Source organism: Erinaceus europaeus, chromosome 21 (assembly GCF_950295315.1).
Source record: "Erinaceus europaeus chromosome 21, mEriEur2.1, whole genome shotgun sequence".
NCBI classification, from domain to species: Eukaryota; Metazoa; Chordata; class Mammalia; order Eulipotyphla; family Erinaceidae; genus Erinaceus; species Erinaceus europaeus.
The window spans coordinates 5,782,670-5,808,581 of record NC_080182.1 but is presented as its reverse complement, the minus strand read 5'-3'; the positions used below and the strand labels follow the sequence as shown (position 1 = coordinate 5,808,581).

General features: G+C 45.5%; 1 protein-coding gene across 4 annotated transcripts in view; it reads left to right on the top strand.

The window, feature by feature from the left end:
- Positions 1 to 25,912, top strand: part of LOC103124848 (contactin-4) — a 422,242-nt gene that overhangs the window by 357,607 nt on the left and 38,723 nt on the right. For 2 of the 4 annotated variants that reach the window (XM_060180337.1, XM_060180335.1), the window contains exons 12-13: positions 19,240 to 19,415; positions 22,761 to 22,878. In XM_060180337.1, the coding sequence (XP_060036320.1) occupies positions 19,240 to 19,415; positions 22,761 to 22,878 (294 nt within the window). Of the gene's footprint in view, positions 1 to 19,239; positions 19,416 to 22,757; positions 22,879 to 25,912 lie in introns of all 4 variants that reach the window. The other 2 variants (XM_060180336.1, XM_060180334.1) reach the window with 1 other exon arrangement.

Here is a 25,912-nt window from a genome sequence, read left to right as displayed (position 1 = left end):
GTTGACATATATATATGTATAGAGATCCGTTCTTTCCTATGGTCCTGCCTTCTGTGCCTTTCTAAATACACCTATTACTGCTTCTGAATGTCCTTCCTGTTTCCTTTGCTCTCCCTGGGTCCTGATGGAATTGGAGTCCACAGCCCTCCTCTGGTCCTCTTCCTCTATCATTTCTCCCTCTCTGGGAGTATGGACCAAAATTTGTTTATATAATATATTTTTTATTTATTAATATATTATATTTATTTATTCCCTTTTGTTGCCCTTGTTGTTTTATTATTGTTTTAGTTACTGTTGTTATTGATGTCATTGTTGTTGGATAGGACAGAGAGACATGGAGAGAGGAGGGGAAGACAGAGAGGGGGAGAGAAAGAGAGACACCTGCAGACCTGCTTCACCGCCTGTGAAGCGACTCCCCTGCAGGTGGGGAGCTGGGGGCTCGAACTGGGATCCTTAAGCTGGTCTTTGCACTTTGTGCCAGCTGCGCTTAACCCCCTGCTCTACTGCCCGACTCCCTCGACCAAAATTCTTTATGGGGTGCAGAAGGCGGGAGTTCTGGCTTCTGTAACTGCTTCTCTGCTGGGCATGGACATTGGCAGGTCTATTCTTGTCTACAGGAACTAGATATGGGTTGGACATCTGCTGCTCTTCTTTCTCCTCATGTGAAGAGTCTGTAGGATAACCACAAAGCAAGGGCTTAGTAAACAAATTACCCGCCCACCCTAGTCAACAGACTGCACCTGTAACTCTGAGTTAGAGGAATAAAGGTGAGCACCAGTGATTTCTCAGTTTTTAGTTGCACATATTAGAACTTTTTTAAGGGCTGAGATAGCAGCTGGCAGAGGACATACCTTACCATGCTTGAGGTCCTGGGTTTGAGCCCCAGCAGCACATGGAAGGACTATGAACTATGAACACTACCAGAGCAACTGAGTGCATGCATTAGACTTTGAGTTCATTCCTGACATCAAATAAAATAAGTAAATACATAATCCAAAGACGGACACCTCTCCCTGCATAGAGGAGAGTACATGGCCAGTTTGACTATTAGCAAGAACAGAGTGACCATTCATACATTCCCCTGCCCTTTACAGGTGGGGTTTGGGGGACTGGATTGTGACACACCCAGTTGAGCACACCCATTTAAGATGCACAAAGACCGGGGTTCAAGCCCGCCCCCTGCTCCTTACCTGCAGGGGGGATGCTTCAGGAGTGGTGAAGCAGGTCTACATGTCTGTCTTTTTCTCTCCCTCTATGCCTCTCCCTCCCTTCTCAATTTCTGTCTGTCCTATCAAATAAAACAGAAGGGGGAAGAAATGGCTGTTGGGAGCAGTGGACTCATTGCAGGCACTGAGTCCCAGTGATGATCCTAGTGGCAACAAAATTTTTTAAAACATGAGGGGGCGTGGGGAATAAGCTGTATTTTCTTTCTCCATGAGTGCCGTCTCTCATCAGTAGTTCAGTGAGTCCTCTCTTGAATCTGTCACCTTTTTCATTGGTCTCCTAGTCACTCCCCCTCCCTACTGGTGTCCCTCGGGCACCTTGCCTTTGGAATGCAGACCCCTGGATGTCCTCCGATGGTGCTGGACATGCATCTGGGTCTCTGGATTTCGCTACTGAAGCATCTGGTGGTCAGACATAAAGGCCTGCACTTGCGCATTCATGCTTAACTCAGAAGTGACTTTGTCATCATCCCCGGCTATTATGACACAGCCAACAGCTGTCCGGGCCTCTGATGACTTGCTGCACTGAGTGCCTTCCCTTAGAGTGTCACCTCTCCCTGCCCTCGACAGCTCAATCTTCCCCTGTTTTCCCATGAACCAATGAATCGTTGGCATCTGTTGTCAGCGTAGTGCTAGCCCCACACCTGGGTGGCACCGTGTGGCAGAGCAATCAGGTCCAAACGCCTTAGCCCAGCTTGCACTCCATAGTCAACCTGGCATGCCGCCACACACCTCCACTTCCAGCAGAAGCCACAGAGCAGAGAGCCGAGATGGCTTCACTGTGGCTACACACCTGATGGGACCTTACATGGCCAAGACTGAGACAAGATTTCTGCCATGCCAACTAGAAAGTCACCTACAGGGGCCGGTTGAGTGTCCATGTTACAGTGGGTAAGCACCCGAGTTCGAGCCCCCGGTCCCCAACTGCAAGGGGAAAGCTTTGTAAGTGGTGAAGCACGGCTGCAGTTGTCTCCATCTGTCTCTGTCCCTTACTACCACCCCCTTCCCTCTCAATTTCTTGCTGTCTCTATCAAATAAATAAAGATAAAAAAAAAATCAAACCTTAAAAAATATTTTTTTTAATTTCTTTCTTTTTTATTGTTGTAGTTAAAATATATTTTTAAAAGAGAGAAAGAAAGAAGGAAATGAAGAAAGGAAGGAAGGAAGGCAGGAAGGAAGGCAGGCAGGCAGGCAGGAAGGAAGGAAGGAAGTCACCTACACACCATCCTGCTAGCATGTTAGCACACCCTTGTCAGCAGTGGAGTGCTAAAAGGAGGTCTTTTACTCCCTGAGGTATGACTCAAGCCTGGGCCTGTTTTCAGTGACTTGAACTTCTGGCCTGTCTGTGATCCTCCCCTTCATGTAGAGCTTCTGCCCCCGAGAAATACAGCCGCAGCAACAGTGGCCGCTCAGTGCACAGGCGAGCCCTCTCTACCCTGTGACAGACAGCACAATAGGTAGAGACAAAGCATTCTCCCTGAGCCAGTCGGCGTCTCTGCCTGATGCCAAGACAGCTCCCCTGGGGTGTGCCAGAGGGTTCAGCAGAGCTGTGAAAATAGATGCTGTGTTTGCAAACTGTACAACGATCGACAGCTGCACAGAGCCTGCCTGAGTGAATGAATGAATGAATGAATTGATTTTTCTACCTCTGAGTTTCCGTCTATTTGATGCTACTGCTATTTGCAACACTCTGTCCGCTCTTCTGCTCTGTGTCCCCAAGAGACATCTGGGGCCCTGGCAAGAGTGGTTGAAATAATATGTGCATGTTTGCTACGTAACTGAGACAGCCCTCCGGCTTCTCCAGCTTCTCTGTCTTTCCGGCCAGTCAGTTAGTTAGTTACCTGCAAGATTGCAGTGGGTGATTCAGGAGGTGAGTTCCCTTTCATTCTAGTCACAGGAATGCTTCTGGAAGGCAGAAGTAGCAGATTCTTTCTTAATGAACCAATATCCTGCCAGAGACTTATTTCTCTTTTTGCTCTTTATAAATCCCTGCTAAAGTATCAGAACACTTTTCAGTGCTAATGATAACTGGATATCTTCTGACAAGATCGTGGCTACAGAGCTTCACATAGACTGAAATTTCAAGCACCTGTAGGTGGCAGTAGCAAGTTACAAAATAGCTTTGTAAGATTGTTATTTCAGAAATGCAGAGATAGCAGCTGGTCTGTGGCACAGCTGGTTGAGCAGGCCTGTCGTCGTGTGCAGGGTCCCAGGTTCAAGTCCTCAGTTCCCACCTGCAGTGGAGGAAAGCTTCACAAGTGGTGAAGCAAGGCTGCAGGTGTCTCTCCCTCTCTATCTCCCCCCTTTTCAATTTCTCTCTGTCTCTATGCCATAAATAAAATATATTTTTAAAAGATGCAAAGACCTGCGCGGTGGTGCACCTGGTTGAGTGTATATGTCACCATGTTCAGGGACCTGGGTCTAAGTTCTTGGCCCTCACCTGGGGGAGAGGGGGCGCTTCACTAGCAATGAAGATTATTCTCAGATATGTCCCTCTCTTTCTTCCTTTCCCTACTCAATGTCTCTGTCCTATCAAATAATAAATAAATAAATAAAAAACTTGTCTTGACACCCAAAGAGCCACCGCAGGGAATATTCTCCACAAAACCCCTCCTTTTCACCTTGTGAAAATTTCCCGGTATCTGAGGAGCAGGAAATGGGGTCACTCTCTCTGCCACAGTGCTCCCATACTCCTCTCTCTGAATTTCCTCTCCTTCTCTTGTCTCCCAGCTCCCCCTGCTCCCCCACCCCTACTGCGCCTTACACAGATTAGATCTAAGTTGTAAATCATTCAGTGGAGCTTGAAGTGTTCATGTCCCCTACACCCAATTTAAAAGGCACAGACAGCTGTAAACATCTCTCAGAAAATAAACTAAATTAAGTTGCTTTCTACTTCCCTGACCCTCTATCGATTCTTCTCCTCTCTGGGTCAGCAACTCGCAACAGAAAGTTTCCCTCTCTCCGGTGTGCAAGATTGGACGAGATGCACAGTGACCCTGAAATTACCCCCAGAAAGTAGCACTTTCCTCCAAGAGTGTTTTCAGCTCTTGGCCTCTTTTTCCTGGCTATGAAGAGCAGGAACAAGCTCTTAATTGAGAGAGCTCTGCTTTTCATTCCCTCGCCTGGAAAGGTCACTGAGTGGACATGCACAGCACACTCAGATGTAGTGTGCAGCACTATGAGAAGACTCCTGAGTTCCCTCAACTCAGGAGCTCCTACCACCCTGCACACAGAAAGGCCACTTACTTCAGCAATTTCTGGGATGCAGGAGCCATGAAGAGCTCTCCATCCTGCAGGGTCTTGGGAAGAAGTTTGCTTTGAATTATACACATCCTGCCACCCTGCCCCAGAAAATTCATCAGTTCTGGCCCACACTGCTGGGATAGGCAGGATTATTTGATCTAATTTTGAAGTTTTGTTTTTTGTTATTGTTGTTGTTTTGTTTTTGTTTTGTTTTACTTTGTTGTAGTGATTTAACATTGGTTTACAGACTTAAAACTTTCTGTGGACCTGACTTCACAACTATAGACATGCATGCAGAGATCACTGTACCCATGATCTTTTGCCCGCTTCCTGTCTGGTAATTACCCTAGTTTTCTTTTTTCATAATATTAGGTGGGCAGGTGGTGGTTCACATTACAGTACACAAGGATCCGGGCTCAAGCCCCTGGTCCACACCTATAGGGAGGAAGCTTCACAAGTGGTGAAGCAGGGCTGCAGATGTCTCTCTGTCTCTCTCCTTCTCTACCTCTCCCTCCCTCTCAATTTCTCTCTGTCTCTGTTCAATAATAAATATAAAATACATAGGAAAATAATTTTAAAATATTTATTTATTTATTGTGGATAGAGATAGGGAAGTGGGATAAAGAGGGAGAGAGAAACTCCTATAGCATTGTTTTACCACTCACAAAGCTTCCCCTCCATTCTGAAAGGTAAGGGACCCAGGGGCTTGAACCCAGGTCCTTGTGCACTGTAATGTGTGTGCTCAACCAGCTGAACCACCACCTGGCCCTGCCACCATAGTTTTGTAAGGTCTGGACTGTTTAGTTACTATCTTTTTTTCAAGTGTGTTTGCTTTGCTAATCATCTTTCCCTGCATTGACTCAAGGAAAAGCAGCAAATAAGAATTCCCCCCCCCCTCAATTTTAAACTTCTGTGCTCCTGACTTGGCAACCTTTTCTCAAATCTGCAAGCAAGTCCAGAAATGCCGCTGTAGAATATCAGAATGATTGCCTCTTTCCCGAGATACGGAGTCCTTGGGCAGAGGAATTTGGGAATATGTAGGAAACTGCTGAGGAGAGCAGAATAAACAGAAAAAGCAAAGTCCCTTCTTCTGCTGAGGTATCAGCACCACCTACTGACTGGACAGCAGCCCTGCAGTCAGCTGCAAAGGGCAGGGTCCTCATAGAGCATAGCCAGTGATGGCCATGGAAGGTATGTCTGGAATTCATTGTCCTTGCTTCAAGGTGGGCATGTAATTTCTTTTGTAGTTTAGCTAAATACCATCCTATCTTGTATCAGTCGATATGGCCAGATGCCTGTCCGTTCAATAATGTAATCTTTTAATCAGCAAAGACCTCATTATGCCGTCTTTATGTAATGTTGAGAAAGGAATTTACTTCTCTGACACTAATGGGATTTCCCTGGGACTGTACTGCCCTTGTGACTCAAGGCAGATGCATGTGTCCTAGCTGAAAGAAACAGGCCTGGGATCCCTCCTCGTCCAACAGAAAGAATCCTAGTGATTGATGAAAGCTTTTCTCCCTGGATAAAGGGTAACTTCAGTTCCCATATATCATTTTAAAAAAATCTTTTCTCATAGTCCAAAAAAAAAAAAGCATAGATTCATTTTAATTTTATCTTGACATAAAGATAGAATTTATGTAACTTGCCAGTGAGAAGAGTTGTTTCCCATAGTCTATTTAGATCACTTCTTTTGAAGCCTAAAGAAAACATCATAAAGAAGATGAGAGGATAATTTTAGCATAAGCCCACCCCCCTCTGTTATTACCAGAGGAGTAGTCTTATGCCTATTTGAAGCTGAAGCACCTGCAGAAATTCCTTTCCGTTTGGAAAAGCATCCCAGCTGAGAAACCCTGCATGGAAGGCATGGAACACATCCAGAACCAGGAGCTTGACTTTCCCCGGTGGCAGGTAAAAATAAGAGCAAGCTGGTGGTTTTAAAATAAACACTAAGTTGTGTATTTAAACACACAGCACCAGCTCCTTATTAATAGTCATGACCCACCTGGAGACCTAAAAGGCATGCAAGAGCATTTGGGTGTCATTAGTGCGGTCTTTGTAATTAAACAGGCGCTCTCTGCTACACATTTTGAGCAGGCAAATCTAATAACTCCGACGATCATTTGGCTCCACGCTTCCCAAGTACCTGTTCTTGGCCGCCCTCAGTGAATTTGTGAGCAGCCATTTCCATTTGCGACCGTAACAGCTCTGCTTTGTGCTTGCTCCCCTGGTCCTTGAAAATTGACCAGAAAGTATTCTGCTCAGGGGTGATTTGTAAATTGCTTTACAGAAGGCTCCAGTCTGTGCTGGGTCTGACTGGGGTCAGAACTGGTCTGGTGTCTTCCCCCCACCCAGTGTCATTTGTCAAGTTGCACACGTTGTTCAGAAGAGAAGCAGGTCATAGAGCCGGCTGTGACGCTGCTTGGTGTGAACCGATTAAAAACCCAACTCGTGGAAGTGCCCTGCCTTGAGGCTGTGCTTTTGCTGCCGCCCAGATGGACAGACTTCCTTGTCTTCAAGATAAATCCCTTCTTCATCTTCTTCTTCTTCTTCTTCTTCTTCTTCTTCTTCTTCTTCTTCTTCTTCTTCTTCTTCTTCTTCTTCATCTTCTTCTCCTTCTCCTTCTCCTTCTCCTCCTCCTCCTCCTCCTCCTCCTTCTTCTCCTTCCTTTTCCTTCTCCCTCTCCTTCCTTCTCCTTCTCCTCCTCCTCCTTCCTTCTCCTCCTCCTCTTCTTCTTTTTCTACTGGTTCCTGTTCCTTTCTGCACAGAATATAGCCAACTTCCCCCTTGTACTGACAAAAAGAGTTAGAAGTGAGCTAAAGCACGAGGAAAATGCATTTTAATTTATAACACTATTGCCTTGTGCATATGCAATCTCACTGCTTTGTGCCAACTTTTTCAGACATGTAGAAACAGACAGACAGGCAGACAGGCAGAAAGGGAGTGATCTGCAGCACAGAAGCTTCCACCATGGCAGTAGTACCCCCTTGTGGTGCTGGGGCCTAAAACCTGAGTCACAGATGTAGTAAGTCAGTTGCTTTACCAGATGAGCTAGCTCACTGTGTATTGGGGGAAAGGGGGGGTGGCACTTGTTTCCCCAACATTTAAAAAGTTAATCAAGCATTATCTCAACAAAGAATTGAGGAGAGAGCATGATTTTCAGGAATTTGAAATTTTATTCAGGAAAATTGAGAACATTCCCATGTTAGGCCAACAGAGAGGGGGCGGAGAAGAAAGCAGAGCTCATACTCACATGATTACCCGGACATGAGACGCCCAGAGAGCAAGAGACGCCCACAGATCTAGCTTTTAAAACCCAAGCCCCACTTCTACCTTTGTAAGCCACACCTGTCACCACTCACATTTTCTGGGCAGTACCCTCCAGGGAACTCATGTCCCTCAACAAGTGAACCCTTGTGTTTTTTTTGTGTTTTGTTTGTTTGTTTTTCTTTCCTCCAGGGTTATTGCTGGGCTCAGTGCCTGCACCATGAATCCACTGCTCCTGGAGGCCATTTTTCCCCCTTTTGTTGCCCTTGTTGTTGTAGCCTCGCTGTGGCTATAATTATTGCCATTGTTGATGTCGTTTGTTGTTGGATAGGACAGAGAGAAATGGAGAGAGGAGGGGAAGACAGAGAGGGGGAGAGAAAGATAGACACCTGCAGACCTGCTTCACCCGCTGTGAAGCGACCCCCCTGCAGGTGGGGAGCCAGGGGCTCGAACCGGGATCCTTACGCCGGTCCTTGCGCTTTGCGCCACAGGCACTTAACCCACTGCGCCACCGCCCGATCCCCGAACCCTTGTTTTTTATTTTATTTCTTGTTTGTTTTTTTTGTTTTAACTTTTAGCTCACAGGCAGAAATGGCCAATAGAAAACAAATCTTAGGGAAATGCAACTGTCTAAAGGATTTTCAGAAGAACAGTGATTGTAACCAAGACTTAGAAACAAATGCCAACTGCAGAGGAGCTGACACCACCTGGGTGAGGGTGTTTGTCGCCTGCACTGTCTTTCATCAGGATACTGGGATGGAAGCCAGGGCCTGGGTCACAGCTCCCTGCCAGTTTCCCGGGGAAATCTCCACTCCGATTTATAGACTGTAAAGGGGATGTATCGGTGGCCATAGTGGGGTGCCTGGAGACAAGGACCGGGTCTGCCCAACTGAGGGGAAATATCCTATGCGTGTTACCACATGGACAAGTCCCTTGCCTACTGCCTAACCTAATGCAGAAACTTGCAGACATAGCACAGGGGAAATTCTCATGAGAAGGGGGGAAAATACCTTAGAAGATGAAATTACATACCCAAATTACAGAGGTAGAGAGGAGTCTTCATGAAAGTGACCCACATCAAAGAGACTAAAACAGATCAACCTGCCAACACCCATGTCCAGCAGAGAAGCAATTACAAAAGCCAGAACTTCCACCTTCTGCACCTCATAAAGTATTTTGGTCCATACCCCCACAGGGAAAGAAGTGTTAGGGGAAGATGACCAGAGGGCTCTGAAACTCAATTCCCTCGGGACCCAGAGAGAGAAAAGGAAGAAAGGAGGGACATTCAGATGTAGTGTAGGTGTGACTTGGAAAGGAAGAGAAGGCAGAACCATAGAAAAAAAATGGGCAAAAAAAATAGGTAGGTAGGTAAGTAGGTTGTTGGTAGGTAGGTAGTAGGTAGATAGGTAGTAACAAATAGAAATAATAGTCAACCCATATCTGAGACCTTGGGACAACCATTGCAGTTTCCAATGGAGTGATGAGGACACAGAACTCTGATGGTGGGAACAGTGTGGAATTGTACCCCTGCTATCTTGTAATATTGTAAACCAATATTAAATCAATAATAAAAATAATAGATATAGAATTAGTCAGCCCATATCTGTGACTTTGAGTGAACCACTGCAGTTTCCAGTGAAGGGAAAGGGGACACAGAACTCTGATGGTGGGAACTGTGTGGAATTATATCCCTCTTATCTTATAATTTTATGAATTACTATGAAATTACTAATAAAACAATAAATTAGAAACAACTAGAGTTAGTGAGGATATAGATAAAAAGAGACTTGGGCGGGGGAGATAGCATAATGGTAATGCAAACAGATTCTCATGCCTGAGGCTCTGCAATTTAAGGGGGGGATGTTATAGGGTTGATGAAATAGCTCACTTGGGTAGTGTGCTGTTTTTGCCATGTGAACAGTCCAGGATAGAGCCCAGGCTCCTCTGCATTGAAGGCACTCTGGTGCTGTTCCCTCTCTCTCTCTCTCTCTCCCTCTCTCTCTCTCTCTCTCTCTCTCTCTTCTACCTCTCCCTCTCTCTCTCTCTCTTCTCTCTCTCTCTCTCTCTTCTACCTCTCCCTCTCTCTGTTCCTCTTTCTCCCCCTTCTCTGTCTTTATCTAAAAAGATTATTTAAAAATAAGTAAATGAGTGAAATTTATTTTTGAAACTTATTTTTTATTCCCTTTTGTTGTCCTTATTGTTTATCGCTGTAGTTGTTATTGATGTTGTTGTTGGATAGGACAGAGAGAAATGGAGAGAGGAGGGGAAGATAGAGAGGGGGGAAAGAAAGATAGACACCTGCAGACCTGCTTCACCACCTGTGAAGTGACTCCCCTGCAGGTGGGGAACTGGGGCTCGAACCCCGATCCTTATGCCAGTCCTTGCACTTTGCGCCACATGTGCTTAACCCGCTGCACTACTGCCCAACTCCCCAGTAAATGAAATTTAAAACAGAAGGTTATATTGTGTTTTTTGAGACAAAATGGATAGAACTTGAGTTGTTGAGTAGAATAAGTCAGGAAGAAACAACAATCAGATGATTCCACTCTCTTTCTTTTTTCATGATTTTATAAAATTACAAAATTTCAGAGGTATGATTTCACACCCATTTCACCCACAGTGTGAGTCACCACACCCTATAACAACGTTGTGACACCCCCAAAAAAGATAAAATAAATAACCACTGTGATTTTCACATGTTCCAAAAGTTAGTTTGGCCACTCATTCTGATGTATAGATGAGTAAAACAAACATGCGAAGTGATTATAATAACAGCAACAACCAAACTGACTCAAACTCTGTGAGAACTACGGTGATTACCAGAGAGAGTAGGGATTAGAAGTAGGGGTGGGTAGAGAGTTCTGTTTGGTGTGATGGCAGAGGCTCTTTCTGTAGTGGTGAGTGTAGTGAAATAAACACACACACACACACTCATTCACGCACACACCACATGGCAAACTCTGCTCCTAATGTCTTACAATATTTTAAACCTATGCTAAATCAATGAAAATAAAATTTAAAAAAAAACCTAATATCGGGGGGGGAGTAGCTACTTTAAAGCAAATATTACAGCAAAGAATTCACATCCACAGAAATAACAAAAGTGAGGCAATCTAGAAAGGACCTTTAGCTGAGAGTGTTCATTTCTTAAGAAAAGCCTCACCCACCCATTTTGTTCCTATGCCCCCACCAGACTCCAAGACAGAGTAGATCCCTTTCTGAAAAGGAGCCCAGAGTGAAAAGAGCAAAGAGGAAGCTGACCTGTGTTTTGTTCGCTTTGATAGTTGCTTTCAAGTGTAGAACCAAGTGACCCTATTTTGCAACCTAGCAAAGACTAGTTGGAAAATAAGCCAATTTTCCTGCTATTTAATAATCAACTCTTCCCTAAAAGCTTCATAGCATGTCTTGCTTCTGACAGTATGTATTTATGAATTATTGACACAGATTTTCATACTGGTATGATATATGGAAACTCAAAAAAGTTTCAGTATGGGGGCCCAGACAGTGGCACACCCGATCAAGTGAACATCATATGAAGCACAAGGACCCGCACAAGGATCCTGGTTCAGGCCCCCACCTCCCCACCTGCAGGGTGGACACTTCACAAGTGCTGAGGCAGGTCCGCAGATATTTATCTTTCTCTCCCCCCCCCCTCTGTCTTCCCCTCTACTCTTGTTTCTTTCTGTCCTATCCAAATAAATAAATAAATAAATAAAATAACCTCGTAGGAGCAGTGGATTCATAGCGCAGGCACAGAGCCCCAGCGATAACACTGGAGGCAAAAAAAAAAAAAAAAAAAATTCAGTATCAGTAGTGTTAATGTGTACCTGTACGCTTATTTAAACAAAGCGCTTAGTTTACTTTCATTTAAATAGAAAGCATGACCAGGGGCCAGGCAGTAGCATACCTGGTTAAGCACACACATTACAGTGCAGAAGGACTTGGGTTCAAGCCCCTGGTCTCCACCTGCATGAGTGGTGAAGCTGTGCTGCAGGTGTCTCTCTATTTCTTGCTCCCTTTCTTTTCTTTTCTTTTCTTTTCTTTTCTCTTCTCTTCTCTTCTCTTCTTTTCTTTGGGTTATTACTGATGCCTGCACTACAAATCCATTTCCTGGCACCCATCTTTTTTCACTTTATCAGATAGGACTGAGAGAAGAGGGGAAGACAGAGAGGGGGAGAGAAAGATAGACACTTACAGACGTGCTTCACCGCTTGTGAAGCGACCTCCCTGCAGACTGGGGAGCCAGGGGCTTGAATCGCGATCCCTGTGCTTCATACTACATGCTCTTAACCCGGTTTACCACTGCCTGGCCCTCTCTCTCCCTCCCATCTCAATTTCTCTATGTGTCTATCCAATAATATAAATAAAACTTAAGAAAATAATTATTTAAAAATAGAAAGCATGGGGAGTCAGGAGGTAGCACAGTGGGTTAAGCGCAGGTAGTGCGAAGCTCAAGGACTGGCATAAGGATCCCGGTTCGAGCCCCCGCCTCCACACCTGCAGGGGAGTCGCTTCACAGGCGGTGAAGCAGGTCTGCAGGTGTCTGTCTTTCTCTCCCCCTCTCTGTCTTCTCCTCCTCTCTCCATTTCTCTCTGTCCTATCCAACAACAATGACATCAATAACAACAATAACTACAACAATAATAAAACAACAAGGACAACAAAAAGGAATAAATTTTAAAAAAATATGAAAAAATGTGAAAAAAAATAGAAAGCATGATCAACAGTAAAATAGAGTCAGAGTTGTTTGTTCGATTGTTTGGCTGGTTGGTTGGTTGATTTTCTACTCAGAAGGTTGACTACTTGCTCTGTATCTTTTTTTAAGCACCAGTCCTTCGGAGTATTGAATAAACTCATCTCTGCATGAACTAACCACAGGCAGGCAAGTTTAGAGGTGCTGTTGGTCTCTTTGTTGCTGCTATTTAATCACACCCAAATCCAGACATCAGTTCACATCTGGAGTTCTAATTGCCTGTGAGAGTTCTAGGCACAAAACAACAACCAGAGTGACTCTTCAAAACAGTCGTTAGAAATAAAGGCTCTTCCAATCTTGATGAATTAAAACCAAAGGAGGGAAGACAGTTATGTTTGGAAGAAGCCATCTGTTTGTGTACAGTGTTTGTCTCCAAGTTTGAGGACATTAATCAAGTGGAAAATGTCCGAATTCCCAGCGTAGGAAACAGACAACCAAGCCAGCGTACATTCCAAGGAAACCCAAGAGCTGTGGAGGGTTTGAGCCTCTTTAGTTCATCTTCTCTGGTCAGAAGGAGAGCTCCCTGGTGTGAGCTCAGGCATGGCCTGCTTTGCCTTGGTCCTTGCCTACTTCAGGTCTCAAAACAGGGCCGGAACAAGATCGCCATAGGCAAGTGCTATGGTAGTGGATTCCTAGCTGTCAACTCAGAAAGTGAGTGAGCATAGTTCCTGATTCAGGGGACTTGTGGTTCTTGGGACTAAAGGCTCATATCTGCCCCAGACCCTTACGTGTACAGGATGAGACAAGCATCCCTTTAGGAAGCAGACGGCCATTAAGATGAGATGTGAGCCAGCGCAGTGAAGCACACACCTTGCTGTGCCTGGGAGCCTAAGTACCCCTTGGCAGCACCGTGGGCCAAAAGGCACACCAAGGTTGGTGGAGTGATACTGTGTGGGTTGTGGTTGTGTGGAGCTCCCTCCTCCTCTCTGTCTGTCTGTGTGTGTCTTCCACTGTTCCCTTCTCTCCTATCCCTGACATTTGACATTTATTAAAATCTGTGAAATGATGATTGCGGAGGTGGCTCGGTGGGTAGAACACTGGACTTGCAGGCATAAGCTCCCCCGGGTTGATCCCATTACTGCATGTGCTGGGGATGCCTTGTTTTGTTCTGTCTATCCATCTATCTATCTTCTATCTATCCATCCCCCAGTGCCACACAGAGCATGCCTAGTGGATAAACCAGCAGAGAATGACAGTGCATTAAAAGAAAAGTTGGGGGGGGGGGCAGGAGGTAATGCACCAGGTTAAGCGCATATAGTGTGAAGCACAAGGACCGGCGTAAGGATCCTGGTTTGAGCTCCCAGCTCCCCACCTGCACGGGGTGGGCGGGGTGTCACTTCATAAGTGGTGAAGCAGGTCTGCAGGTATCTATCTTTCTCTCTCCCTCTCTATCTGCCTCTTCCCTCTCAATTTATCTCTGCCCCATGCAACAACAACAGCAACAACAACAATAACAGAAGCAACAACAATGGAAAAAATGGCCGCCAAGCAGTGGCTTCATAGTGCAGGCACTGAGCCCCAGCAATAACCCTGGAGGTGAAAGAAAGATAGGAAAAAAAAAAAACTTTAAATAGCAGCCATCAATCCACAGAGATTTAAAGTCTATTTAGGCAACATCTGGCCAAGTGAAAAGCACAGAGGCATCTCATTTCAGGCTTCATCTGATAGATGAGGGAATTTTAAATTAAAAACTAATAGCTGGCCTGGCAAGTCAGCATGGAGCTCTTCCTAGGCTTTCGCTGAGGGTGATGGTAAGGTGACTTGCTCTCAGTGCCTTCTCTTATGAGGATGAGCAGTCATTTGGGTCAGCCCTAGGGGTCAGAAGGCCAGCGGAGCAGGCAGTCTTCATGAAGCCAGCAAGCACTCCAGGTAGAGAGCTGGTTTCTTCCTTGGGGCAACAGCTGCTTCTCATTCTGCATTTTATTGGTGTAGCTCCTTCAACAGACACAGCTGACTGAGACACTGAGGATGATCTTTTCTTGATATTGGGAAACAGTCTGTTCTGTGATACATTTAAGAACTCAGCGGTTCGTCTTCTTTCTTTTCCTTTTTCATTTTATTTTTATAGAGGGAGTGAATGGTTTATAGTAAATACACTTGTTGGTACATGTGTCAGATATCTCAGTCTTCTCAGAACACTTTCACCCCCAGCCTAGGTCCTCCTCCACCATTATGCACCGGGACCTAAACCCTGCCCCCTCCAGACCCCTGCAAAGTCCTTGACGTTAGTGCAGTGCACTGAATCCAGTCCAAGTTCTGCTTTGTGTTTCCTCTCCTATCCTTATTTCTCAACTTCTGTCCATTCTTCTTCTAGCGTTTGCCCTTCTTCCGTAGCCAGTCAACAGCGTCAGGTTGAAAGCTGTCAGGAGCTGCTTGTTGCTGGTTTTGAAAGTGACTGGGATCCATGTGGATTCAGTCGGCTAGGAAGGATCATCAGCTTCCCCAATGAATGGGTACTCACGGGATGCACCACGAGAAGGTCGATCCAATGCATCCCACTTCTGTCCATGAGCAAGATCATCCCATATTCATCTTTCTCTTTCTAGCTTACCTCACTTAACATGATTCCTTCAAGTTCCATCCAAGAGGTGAAAAAGGGAATCCATCATTCTTCACTGCTGAGTGGTATTCCATTGTTTACATACACTGTGACTTTCTCAGCCACTCAGCTGTTTTTGTACACCTGGGTTGCTTCCAGGTTTTAGCTATTACAGATTGTTTTTGCCACCAGTGTCATCCTTGGAAATCTGCGCCAGCATGAATATACTGCTCCTATCTGACTCTCGCTTTATGTTTCTAGTAGAGGCTGAGAGAGAAAGAGAGATTCAGAGAAGGAGATGCACCACAGCATTACTCCATCACTCATGAAGCTTCCTCCATGCAGGTGCTCCCATCTGGTGGCTGGGTACTCGAACCCAGGTTCTTGCTCGTGATAAAGTGTGTGCAGTCTTCCAGATAAGCAATCTCCTAGGATCCTTCAAAACTTCATTTTCTGAACCTGAGATGTTTGCTTTCCACAAATGCGTGTATGGAAAGCAACACCATTGTTGTTGTTGTTTTTTTTTTATATTTGTTGATTCCCTTTTGTTGCCCTTGTTGTTTTTCCCATTGTTGTTTTTTTAAAGATTTATCTATTGGGCTGGGGAAGCAACATAATGGTTCTGCAAAAGACTTCTTCTTTATTTATTTATTTTAAAAAAGGAGACATTAACAAAACCATAGGATAAGAGCGGTACAACTCCACACAATTCTCTATATCCCATCCCCTCCCCTGAGAGCTTTCCTATTCTTTAGCCTTCTGGGAGTACGGACCCAAGGTCATTGTGGGGTGCAGAAGGTGGAGGGTCTGGCTTCTGTAATTGCTTCCCTGCTGAACATGGGTGTTGGCAGGTGGATCCATACTCCCAGCCTGCGTCTCTCTTTACCTAGTAGGTTGGGTCTCTGGGGAAGCAGAGCTCCAGGACGCATTGGTGGGGTCGTCTGTCCAAGGAAGTCTGATCGGCATCATGCTGGCATCTGGACTCTGATGGCTGAAAAGAGAGTGAACATACAAAGCCAAACAAGCTGTTGAACAATCATGGACCTAAAGGCTGGAATAGTGCAGATGAAGTGTTGGGGGGGTGGTGGTATTCACTGCAGACTATTGTGTACTTTTGCTTTCAGGTATATATTTTGCCCTAGTTTATGGATACTGAAAAAGACTTCTATGCCTGAGGTCCCAGGTTCAATCCCTAGCCCCACCATAAACCACAGCTGAGCAATGCTCTGGTTCTTCACTCTCCTCCTCCTCCTACAACTCCTCCTCCTCCTCTTCCCCCTCGTCCTCCTACTCTTTCTCCTCTTCCTGCTTACCCCCTCCTTCCTTCTCTCCCTCTCGCGATATCTCATAAAAACAACTCGGTTATTAAAATTTATTCATTTTTATGACAAGACACCAGAACACTGCTCAGTTCTGGCATATAGCAGTGCCACCAACTGAACCAAAGCCCATTGGGATCTCAGACATACAAAAGCCAGTTTTAAACACTCCCATGAATGAGGAAAGTTTGGTATAGAGTAATGGAAATAAAACTAATCCAGCGTATCCTGACAGAGACTTTAAAGTCCTGAGCTGAGATTTAAATCTAAGTGGTACATTTAATGAATATTGATGTGCTCCACAGCTTGAAACGCAGTCCTGTTACTACAGCAGGGAGTTAACCAGTGTTCTCTTGGCATTTTATTTGCTGCTCATTTGTTCTCTTTGCTGTAGTTCTCTGAGTTGGTAATTATTTGACTTGGTTTACTATACAGAAGTTTCTGGGATGTGGCTGAGTTCAGAATGTCATTCTTTTCTATAAATATTTTTCCTGGGAGCTAGGCAGTAGCACAACAGGTTACGTTCACATGGCACAAAGCGCAAGGACCTGCTTAAGGATCCCAGTTCAAGCCCCCGGCTCCCGCCTGCAGGGGGGATGCTTCACAAGTAGTAAAGCAAGTCTGCAGGTGTCTATCTTTCTCTCCCCCTCTCTGTCTTCCCCTCCTCTCCCAATTTCTCTCTGTCCTGCCCAACAACAATGACAGCAATAATAATAACAACAACGATAAACAACAAGAGCAACAAAAGAGGAAAAATAGCCTCCAGGACCAGTGGATTCGTAGTGCAGGCACTGAGCCTCAGCGATAACCCTGGAGGCAAAAAAAACAAAACAAAGTTTCTCTGGCCCATTTTGAGACACAGAGAGAGAGAGATCCAGAATGCTGCTCAGCTCTTGCACATGGTGATATCAGGGATTGAACCTGGGCCCTCAGGAATGTACATCCTCAGAATTAATTTTCAGTCATTTGTGTAAACTTGAGAAGGAGCTCAAATTGCTTTTCCCCACTGTCATCTCTGGCATCATTCAGAAAGTCCTGTTTCAGTGAAATATAAGCAAGGATCAGTGTGTGGATGTGGTTGCAGAGTTTACAGACCGACTCCATGAAGCAAACCCATTCCATTTCCAGTTAAAACTGTACTGGGGAACTTGAAAATGAATTAGAAGAGTCATAGCAGTGACTCAGTAGGCCATGTGTATGCCTGACCACACGTGAGAGCCCCAGTACCACATGGGAGCACCAGTACCATGAGCAGCACTGGGGTGGGGGGTCCTTGGATGGTGAAATGGTGCTCTGGTGCCTCTTCTCTCTGTTCCTCTTTTTTTTTCTTTTTTAATTTATTTTTTCTTAGGAGATTAACATTTTACAGTTGACAGTAAATACAGTAGTTTGTACATGCATAACATTTCCCAGTTTCCCACATAACAATACAACTCTCGCTAGGTCCTCTGACATCATCTGTTCCTCTTTCTATCCTCTCTCTCTCTCTCAAAATAAAGGAGAAAAATGGGTCAAGAGGAACCAGTACAGTAAAAAAAAAAAAAAAAAAAAAAAAGTACTCCTAATTTTAAGGAAGTAACCCATGATGTTTCTTACAGTCCTATTTATAAAATCATTGGTGTTTATATTGTATGTAAATATGTTTGTGTTTAAGCTAATTTTCTAAAACACGACTTTAACGTAGTTGAAACAACAAACTTAACAGCATAGTATTCATACTAGAAAAGTGTATGACTATGGGGATGAACATAATTAAATAGTGGAGAAAACACAGACACACAAAAAAGATCATTTGTGTTTCATATTTACAACAGCCTAGCAACAAAATTACTGAAAAGCTATGAATGCCCAAACTGGGGAGGAGCATGTATCAACATGAAGAAAGAGATTGTGTTTGAATAGTAAGGAAAACATTTTTGGTGTTGCAGTTACTGTTGGTTTGGCTCCTTTAAGATTCCAGGATTTTCCAAGTGCTATCTGCACATTTCTCAGATTTATTGTATGAGAGAAAAAGTCCAATAAAATTCAGATTAATAATATTCTCCTGGTGGCCCACAGATAAAATATTGTTTTTGCATGAAATGGGAGATTAAGAAACATTTGTCCATCCAAAACAGATGTGCTCATAGCAGCACGATGTGTAATAGCCAAAACCTGGAGGCTTTTGAAATTTTCCAGGAGGGTGGGGAGCCGGGTTTAGGTCCTGGTGCATGTTGGTGGAAGAGGACCTAGGCTGGGAGTGAGAGCATTTTTCAAAAACTGAGAAATTTGACATATGTACCAACAACTGCACTTACTGTAAACCATTAGTCCCCCAGTTAGGAAAAGAAGGGGGGAGAGAAGGAAGGAAGGAAGGAAGGAAGGAAGGAAGGAAGGGAGGGAGGGAGGGAGGGAGGGAGGAAGGAAGGAAGGAAGGAAGGAAGAAAGGAAGGAAAGAAGGAAGAAAGAAAGAAAGGAAGGAAGGAAGGAAGGAAGGAAGGAAGGGAGGGAGGGAGGGAGGGAGGGAGGGAGGGAGGGAGGAAGGGAGGATGGATGGATGGATGGATGGATGGATGGATGGATGGATGGATGGATGGATGGATGGATGGATTCTGCCTTATGAAAGAGGAGTTTCAGAAAGGCCCAGGCATGGGACACTTTCAAGCAGTCTTCACAGAGTGGGCAGGAATTCTAGGCTCTTTGGGGTTCAAATAAGGAGTGTTTCTATGTTCTCGTGTTTGAGAAGACCTTCTGTTCTCAGTCAAACTTCCCAGATGGTTGAAATTAGCCACTCACACCCTAAGACAAAATAAATAAAACCACTACCATTTGCTCCCTCCTGCCCCAGGCCCTGGGCTGGCTTCTCCCCACCCCAGATGACTGCCCTGTGACCACTCTGTCCTGTCTTCTTCCCAGACCCAACCCGAGTGACCGTGCCACCCGCCAGCATGGATGTTACAGTGGGAGAGAGCATTGTGCTACCCTGCCAGGTCACGCATGACCACTCTCTGGGCATCATGTTTACATGGTCCTTCAACGGGCACCTGATTGACTTTGACAGAGACGGGGACCACTTTGAGAGAGTGGGCGGGGTAAGTATCCACACCAGCCTTGTCCTGTGAGCCACCACACACGTCTGAAACCAGACTCTCTGGAGAGAGCGGATGCAAGTGAAGTGAGAGGTTATTCTGGGAATGTCGTCCGGCGATCCGCTTCCAAGACACCCTTGGCGAGCCCCTGCTACTTATCCATGATAAAAATGGCACTGCTGCTCTGAACCCAATTCAACTGGAACCCAAAATGTTTGTCACTCGGAATCTTTGTTTTTATACCATCACTGAAAGGAAAGAGAATCTGGAAAACACCAGAGGAAGTCAGGCACTGTTTTGCTTCTCTGAAAGGGAAGAGGAAAAAGGAAAGGTACTGAGAAGTAGGGCTGTAGAAATGCATAAAAATGGGCATATATATGAAGATAAAGGTAGATACAGATATAGATAGACAGACAAATCAACAGATACAGCTATAGATAGATACAGATATATAGTCAACCCGTATCTGTGACTTGGAGAGAACTACCACAGTTTCCACTCAATGGAGATGGGGATACAGAACTCTGGTGGTTGGAATGATATGGAATTATACTCCTATTATCTTATAATTTTGTAAATCAGTAATAAAAAATAAGTTACAAGAGAAAAAGAAAATGGCGCTGCTTATAGTATCCTCTAGGGTGGCCTCTTATCCCCTCAGTACATGAACAGGAAGTGGGGGCTCAAGGACTTGCCTTGGCCCAGTGGCTGCTTGATAGCAGAACCCAGATTCCACTCTGAACCCCAGACCCTGGCCCCCCATTTTCCAAGCAAACCTGATGAAGAGACCAGCAGAGGGGAACTTCCCCAAAATGCTTTGAGGCTACTGCTGAAACTCCACATTATAACATGAGGGCTTCTCTTGAGTCAGTCTAATCAGGTTGTTTATTATCTCTGCGTAATTTGAAGTCTATTTGGCTGAGTTTGTAAATGCCCTACTTTCCATAAAAGAAAAAACATGCATTACCCTTGAACTTATATTACCAATGCCAAAATCTGGTGCTTATTGCTCACAAAGCCAATAGATTCAAGAAGTAAGGGCTGGTGTGAGGAAAATGAGTTTAATTCAGGTAATAGCAGCCTGAGAAGTTGGCAGAAACAGACTGACATCTCAAGACTATCTTAGTCTCAGCCCAGAGTCTCTGTAGGAAAGAAGAGCGGGAGCAGGTAGGTAGGGAAGCAGTGAGAGAAGGAAATGGCACATGAGGGATGGTGGTTCAGGAGGTGGTGCAGTGGATAAAAGCATTGGATTCTGAACCATGATGCCCCAAGTTCAATCCCTGGCAGCACATGTGCCAGAGTGATGTCTGTTTCTTTCTCTCTCTATCTTTCTCATGAATAAATAAATAAATTATTTTTTTAAAAAAAGATGTTTGGGGGATGTAGCCTCTGCAGAGTATTAGAATACATCCCTCAGACTTCTTTATCAAAAAGATGATATTGTGTCCTTCAGGACAAAATGGAGGTGATTATGCTTAGTGAAGTCAGTAAGGAGGCAAGAAACAACTACCATTGGATGGTTTCACTCATATGTGGAATACAGAGAGACAATACATGAACTCACAGAGAAAAAATATGTGATTAAGCTGTCTTTAAGATTTTGAGGGAATGGTAGTGGTTATCAACTGGGGGAGGGAGAGAGCTGGGGGCACAGAGCTTCGGTGGTGTATGTGGTGTGGAGCTATGCAAATACTCTGCGCATTGTCTAGTGCTTACTCCACCAAAAGGAAGATACATCCGGAAAAAGAAAATTGTTCTCAAAATTTTGTTTTCTGCTCTCAAATAATGCCCACACCACCCCCATTTGCCACAGAGACCTGCTTTGCCATTCTATTGGAAGGGTTCAACCAAAGGCAGCAGAATAGAGAGAGGGTTTGTCAAGTGAAAAGCCCTCCCCACCCCTGCTGATATTCCAGCAACCTGACCGATCCATTGCATCTCAGTGCCCCCACATACACACACAGTTCATGTGGAGATTCCAAGGCAAAAGTTGCCCCCACTATCCTTGTGATATAAAGGATTTCTTTTTCTCCTCTACTGAAATTCTAGTTCTGTTGACGTCATCCTTATTGCCTTTCTAAGCTGTTTTCTTCTCCTCCTCCTCCTTTTTTTTTTTTTCAAAAAGTCCATGACCAGGAGCATAGATGCAAAGGACAGAAGTTAGCCATTACATCAGTGGATGCCTTATGTCATTAGGTCATTAGGTTGGGAGGAATTGCCAATATTAACCATTCTGAACTCCTTCCATGATGTCTAGCCTCATAACTTTGACCCCATAAGAGAAAGAACAATTATTTCACAAGGTCATTGAATTCCGATCTAGAAAATTCTGTAGTCTGATGCCTACTGCAGAAGAAATAGTGATACACTTCACCGAGTGTGCTAATTAAGGCAAGGGTAACACTGATTTTTTATGAAAGAGAGTAAATTGCAATGCCAACTAAGGTCAAGCCTGTTTCTCAATGTGTACTTCCTAGGTCAGTGTGAAGGAAAGGGTGGTTGGCAGAGCCAAGCTATTTATTTCTGAAAGACATGGTATAATTTTGCTCTGATGCCATCCAATAGCTCTGTCAAGAACAGAACAGGCCACCATGGGGAAAATAAATTCTTTTGTTCTCATTCATAGAAACGTGAATGTTGATCTTCTTCAGGGTTCAAGTGGAAGTAAAATGTCCTAAATGGGACCTTAGGGCTCGCTCTCTCTCTCTGTCTCTCTCTCTCTCTCTGTCTCTCTCTCCTCTGATCTCTAGATTTCCAGCAAAATAAGCCCCAAGGTGTCCCAGAGTTCTGGTTACAATGTCACCCCACATGACCTATGGAGGGATGTGTGTCTCTTCACATCTATGAAAAGTTCTGTACAACACCTGTGCCTGCAGTTAATGAGTCTTAGTCATCTGCTGATCACACACTCATTTGGCTTTTGGAAAACAAATTAACGCCTTTGTATGGGAAGCTGGGCCAAATTTCCTGGGATGGACTGGTCTTTGGGACCTGGGGTCCATCACTGGCTTGGAGGCAGTCCAGTGGTCAGACCCAGAATTCTCTAGCTGGGTCTCGCCTCCCCTTCACAAAGGGAAATACAGGCTCTGGAATGCCAGCAAGGCAGTAGATGTGTCCTGCCTGTGGCAATTCACAGTGAAACCAAGAGCCCCCTGAGTGTGTGTGTGTGTGTGTGTGTGTGTGTGTGTGTGTGTGTGTGTGTGTGTGTGTGTCTGTGTGCAGGGCACATCCTCATGTCAGAAGCCCAAGACACACAACACAGATGCCCACTGTCCCAGCCATGGGACATCAGCCATCACCCAGAGCTCACTAAAGAGTGACCTAGCCACTGCCCTCCTCTCTCAGCAGGACTCCGCTGGGGACCTCATGATCCGCAACATCCAGCTGAAGCACGCTGGCAAGTACGTGTGCGCGGTGCAGACCAGCGTGGACCAGCTGACCGCTTCCGCCGCCCTGGTGGTCAGAGGTAGGCGATGTATCCCCCAGCGGTGGCGGCGGCCTCCTGCTGTCTATAGGTCTGGGCTCCGGATCCCCCGGGGACAGAGGATGTGCAAAAACATCAGGTCCAGCTCAAATGTTGTAAACCAGGGAGGAAGACTCCACACGGGTGTGGAGACAGCCCCGTGGATAACACACACACTTCAGTATGCATGAGGCCCTGGGTTCAAGCATGGTGCTGTAAGGGAGCACTAGGGATAGTAAGGGAAGCACTGTGGGCCAGAGCAGTACTGTGGTGCCTCCTGTCTCTCCTCCACTCTCCAGTCAAATTATGAAAAGGTTAGATGGCCAGGGAAGTAGCTCAGCAGGTAGAGCACAGGACTTGCAAATCTAACACTCCTGGCTCAATCTCAGGCAGCACCATGTTCCAGATTGATTCTTCTCTCTCTCTCTCTCTCTCTCTCTCTCTCTCTCTCTCTCTCTCTCTCTCCTCCCTCCCTCCCTGGTGAAATGATACATATTTAAAAGAGAGAAGCAGGGAGTCAGGCCATAGCGCAGTGGGTTAAGCGCACTTGGCGCAAAGCATAAGGGCCAGCGTAAGGATCCCAGTTCGAGCCCCCCACTCCCCACCTGCAGGGGAGTCGCTTTACAGGTGGTAAAGCAGGTTTGCAGGTGTCTATCTTTCTCTCCCTCTCTCTATCTTCCCCCCATTTGTCTCTGTCTCGTCTGACAACAACGACATCAACAACAACAATAAGTACAGTGATAAAACAACAAGAGCAACAAAAGGGAATAAATAAATATTTAAAAGAGAGAGAAAGAGAAGCAGTAGGGCTGGGAGACCCTGTGGCATTGGCATCAGGTGCAGCCAGGACCCTGCATTCACTCCTCCCCGGTGCCTCATTCATTCAAACTGCCAGCAGAGGAGGCCCAGAACCTACCTCCTGGGGACTGTCAGCAAACGCAGAGCAAATCCACATTCTGCTCTGAGAATAGCCCCTTGACAGGCTCCCACACCCCAGCACCTGGGCCCCAGTTGCAGATGCAAAGCAGCTTCTGGAAAACCACTACTATCCTTTCTCATGTCTTCTGTGCCCTAAAGAGCATAGCTGTGTGGGGCCGGACAGTAGCACACCCAGTTAAACACACATACTACCATGTGCAAGGACCCAGGTTCAAGCCCCCGTTCCTGACCCATGGGGGGGGATGCTCCATGGGGGATGAAACAGGTCTACAAGTGTCTTCTCTTTTTCTTTCCCTCTACCTCCTCCTCCTTTCAATTTCTCCCTATCCTGCCAAATAAGAACAAGAAAAAAGAAAGGAAGGAAAGAAGGAAAGGGAGGAAGAAAGAAAAAGACATTGTTGGGTCCAGCTTCTTGGAGGCCGCCTTGGGGGAAGCCCTCCTGGCTCCTGGGGCACTGCCCACAGGCTGGGAATAGAGGCTGAAACTGTCATTTGTGAGCCTCCTTTGCAAAGTCACCCACAGGCCCCAGTGTCAGCCCAGTCACTGAGCCCCCACCCAGGTGGGATGGGATACACGTGGACTTGGAGGAAAGCTTGCAAAGCTGCAGTCGGAAGCAGCATGCCCCCCCCCCCACGTGCAAACAGATGCATGCTCAGGATTCCCAGTGGAACCAACAGTGAAACTGGGCTGGGCCAGGGCAGGAGGGGACTCACCCACTGGAGTCTGCTCCTTACTGCGTGCGAAACTGTGGGTTCAAGCCCCAGCATCACACAGGGATGCTCTGCGGATGGTAGAACAGTTCAGAATATCTCTCCTCTCTACCCCATCTCTCCCTTTCCCCTTCCCACCCCTGCTCAAAATAAAGATTTAAAAATTGAGCCAAGAAGGTCATTCAGTGGTGCCCTGCATTTGTGGAGCCTTATTATGGAAAACATACAAACAGATAAACAGATTTATGGATAGATAGATGGTAGCTATTGTGTTATCAAAAAAATCATAATGTCTTTTCCTGTTTTTTTTTAATTTTTAAAAATTTTTTATTTATAAAAAGGAAATATTGACTAAACCATAGGATAAGAGGGGTACAACTTCACACAGTTCCCACCACCAGAACTCTGTATCCCATCCCCTCCCCTGATAGCTTTCCCATTCTCTATCCCTCTGGGAGTATGGACCCAGGGTCATTGTGAGTGCAGAAGGTGGAAGGTCTGGCTTCTGTAATTGCTTCCCCGCTGAACATGGGAATTGGCAGGTTGATCCACCCTCCCAGCCTGTCCCTCTCTCTCCCTAGTGGGGCGGGGCTCTGGGAAAGCAGAGCTCCAGGACACATTGGTGGGGTCATCTGCCCAGGGAAGTCTGTCTGGTCGGCATCATGCTAGCATCTGGAACATGCTGGTTGACAAGAGAGTTAATATACAAAGCCAAACAGATTGGTGACCAGTTATGAACCTAAAGGCTGGAATAGTGCAGATGAAGAGTTGGGGGCCCCTCCATTTTGTAAATAACTAGTAGGCATATTTTAGTTATATTCCAAAGGGCCTGTGTCTATACTAGTGGGTTTTTTTTTTGTTTGTTTCGTTGGTTGGTTGATTGGTTGGTTGGTTTTTGTTTTTTGCCTGAGCCTGAAATCTGATATGCAGGTGGATCCTAATTATTGTCTGGGGAGGTGATATCATGGCTAGCAGAAGGACCAGAAAGCTGGATCAGGGAAGAGAGTAGCTCCCAAATAAGGGAAAGGTGTATAAATATTGTTGACTGTAAACCCCATCAGTTTGATGTGATCTGGGGCCCATATTCAGCTTAGGAGCCTATGTGACCTCTGCATCCCTGTAGATCTGAGCTCACATTCTGTGGTCATGAGTAGGAACATTCCAAGCTGCCCCAATATCGACCCATCTTCCTCAGGTGTAGCACAGAGTATATTGTCCATCCTCCTTTCAGAGGATGGAACATTCTCTACCATTATTGATCCAAGTTGATGGCAAAGTCCTATGGGGGCCCACAAAGGGGTCTATTGTGTTGTTTCCGATAGGAATGACCATTGGAGAGAAGGAGAGAAGGATTTATTTGAGGTCTAGGCCCATCATGTCTGTTTAGG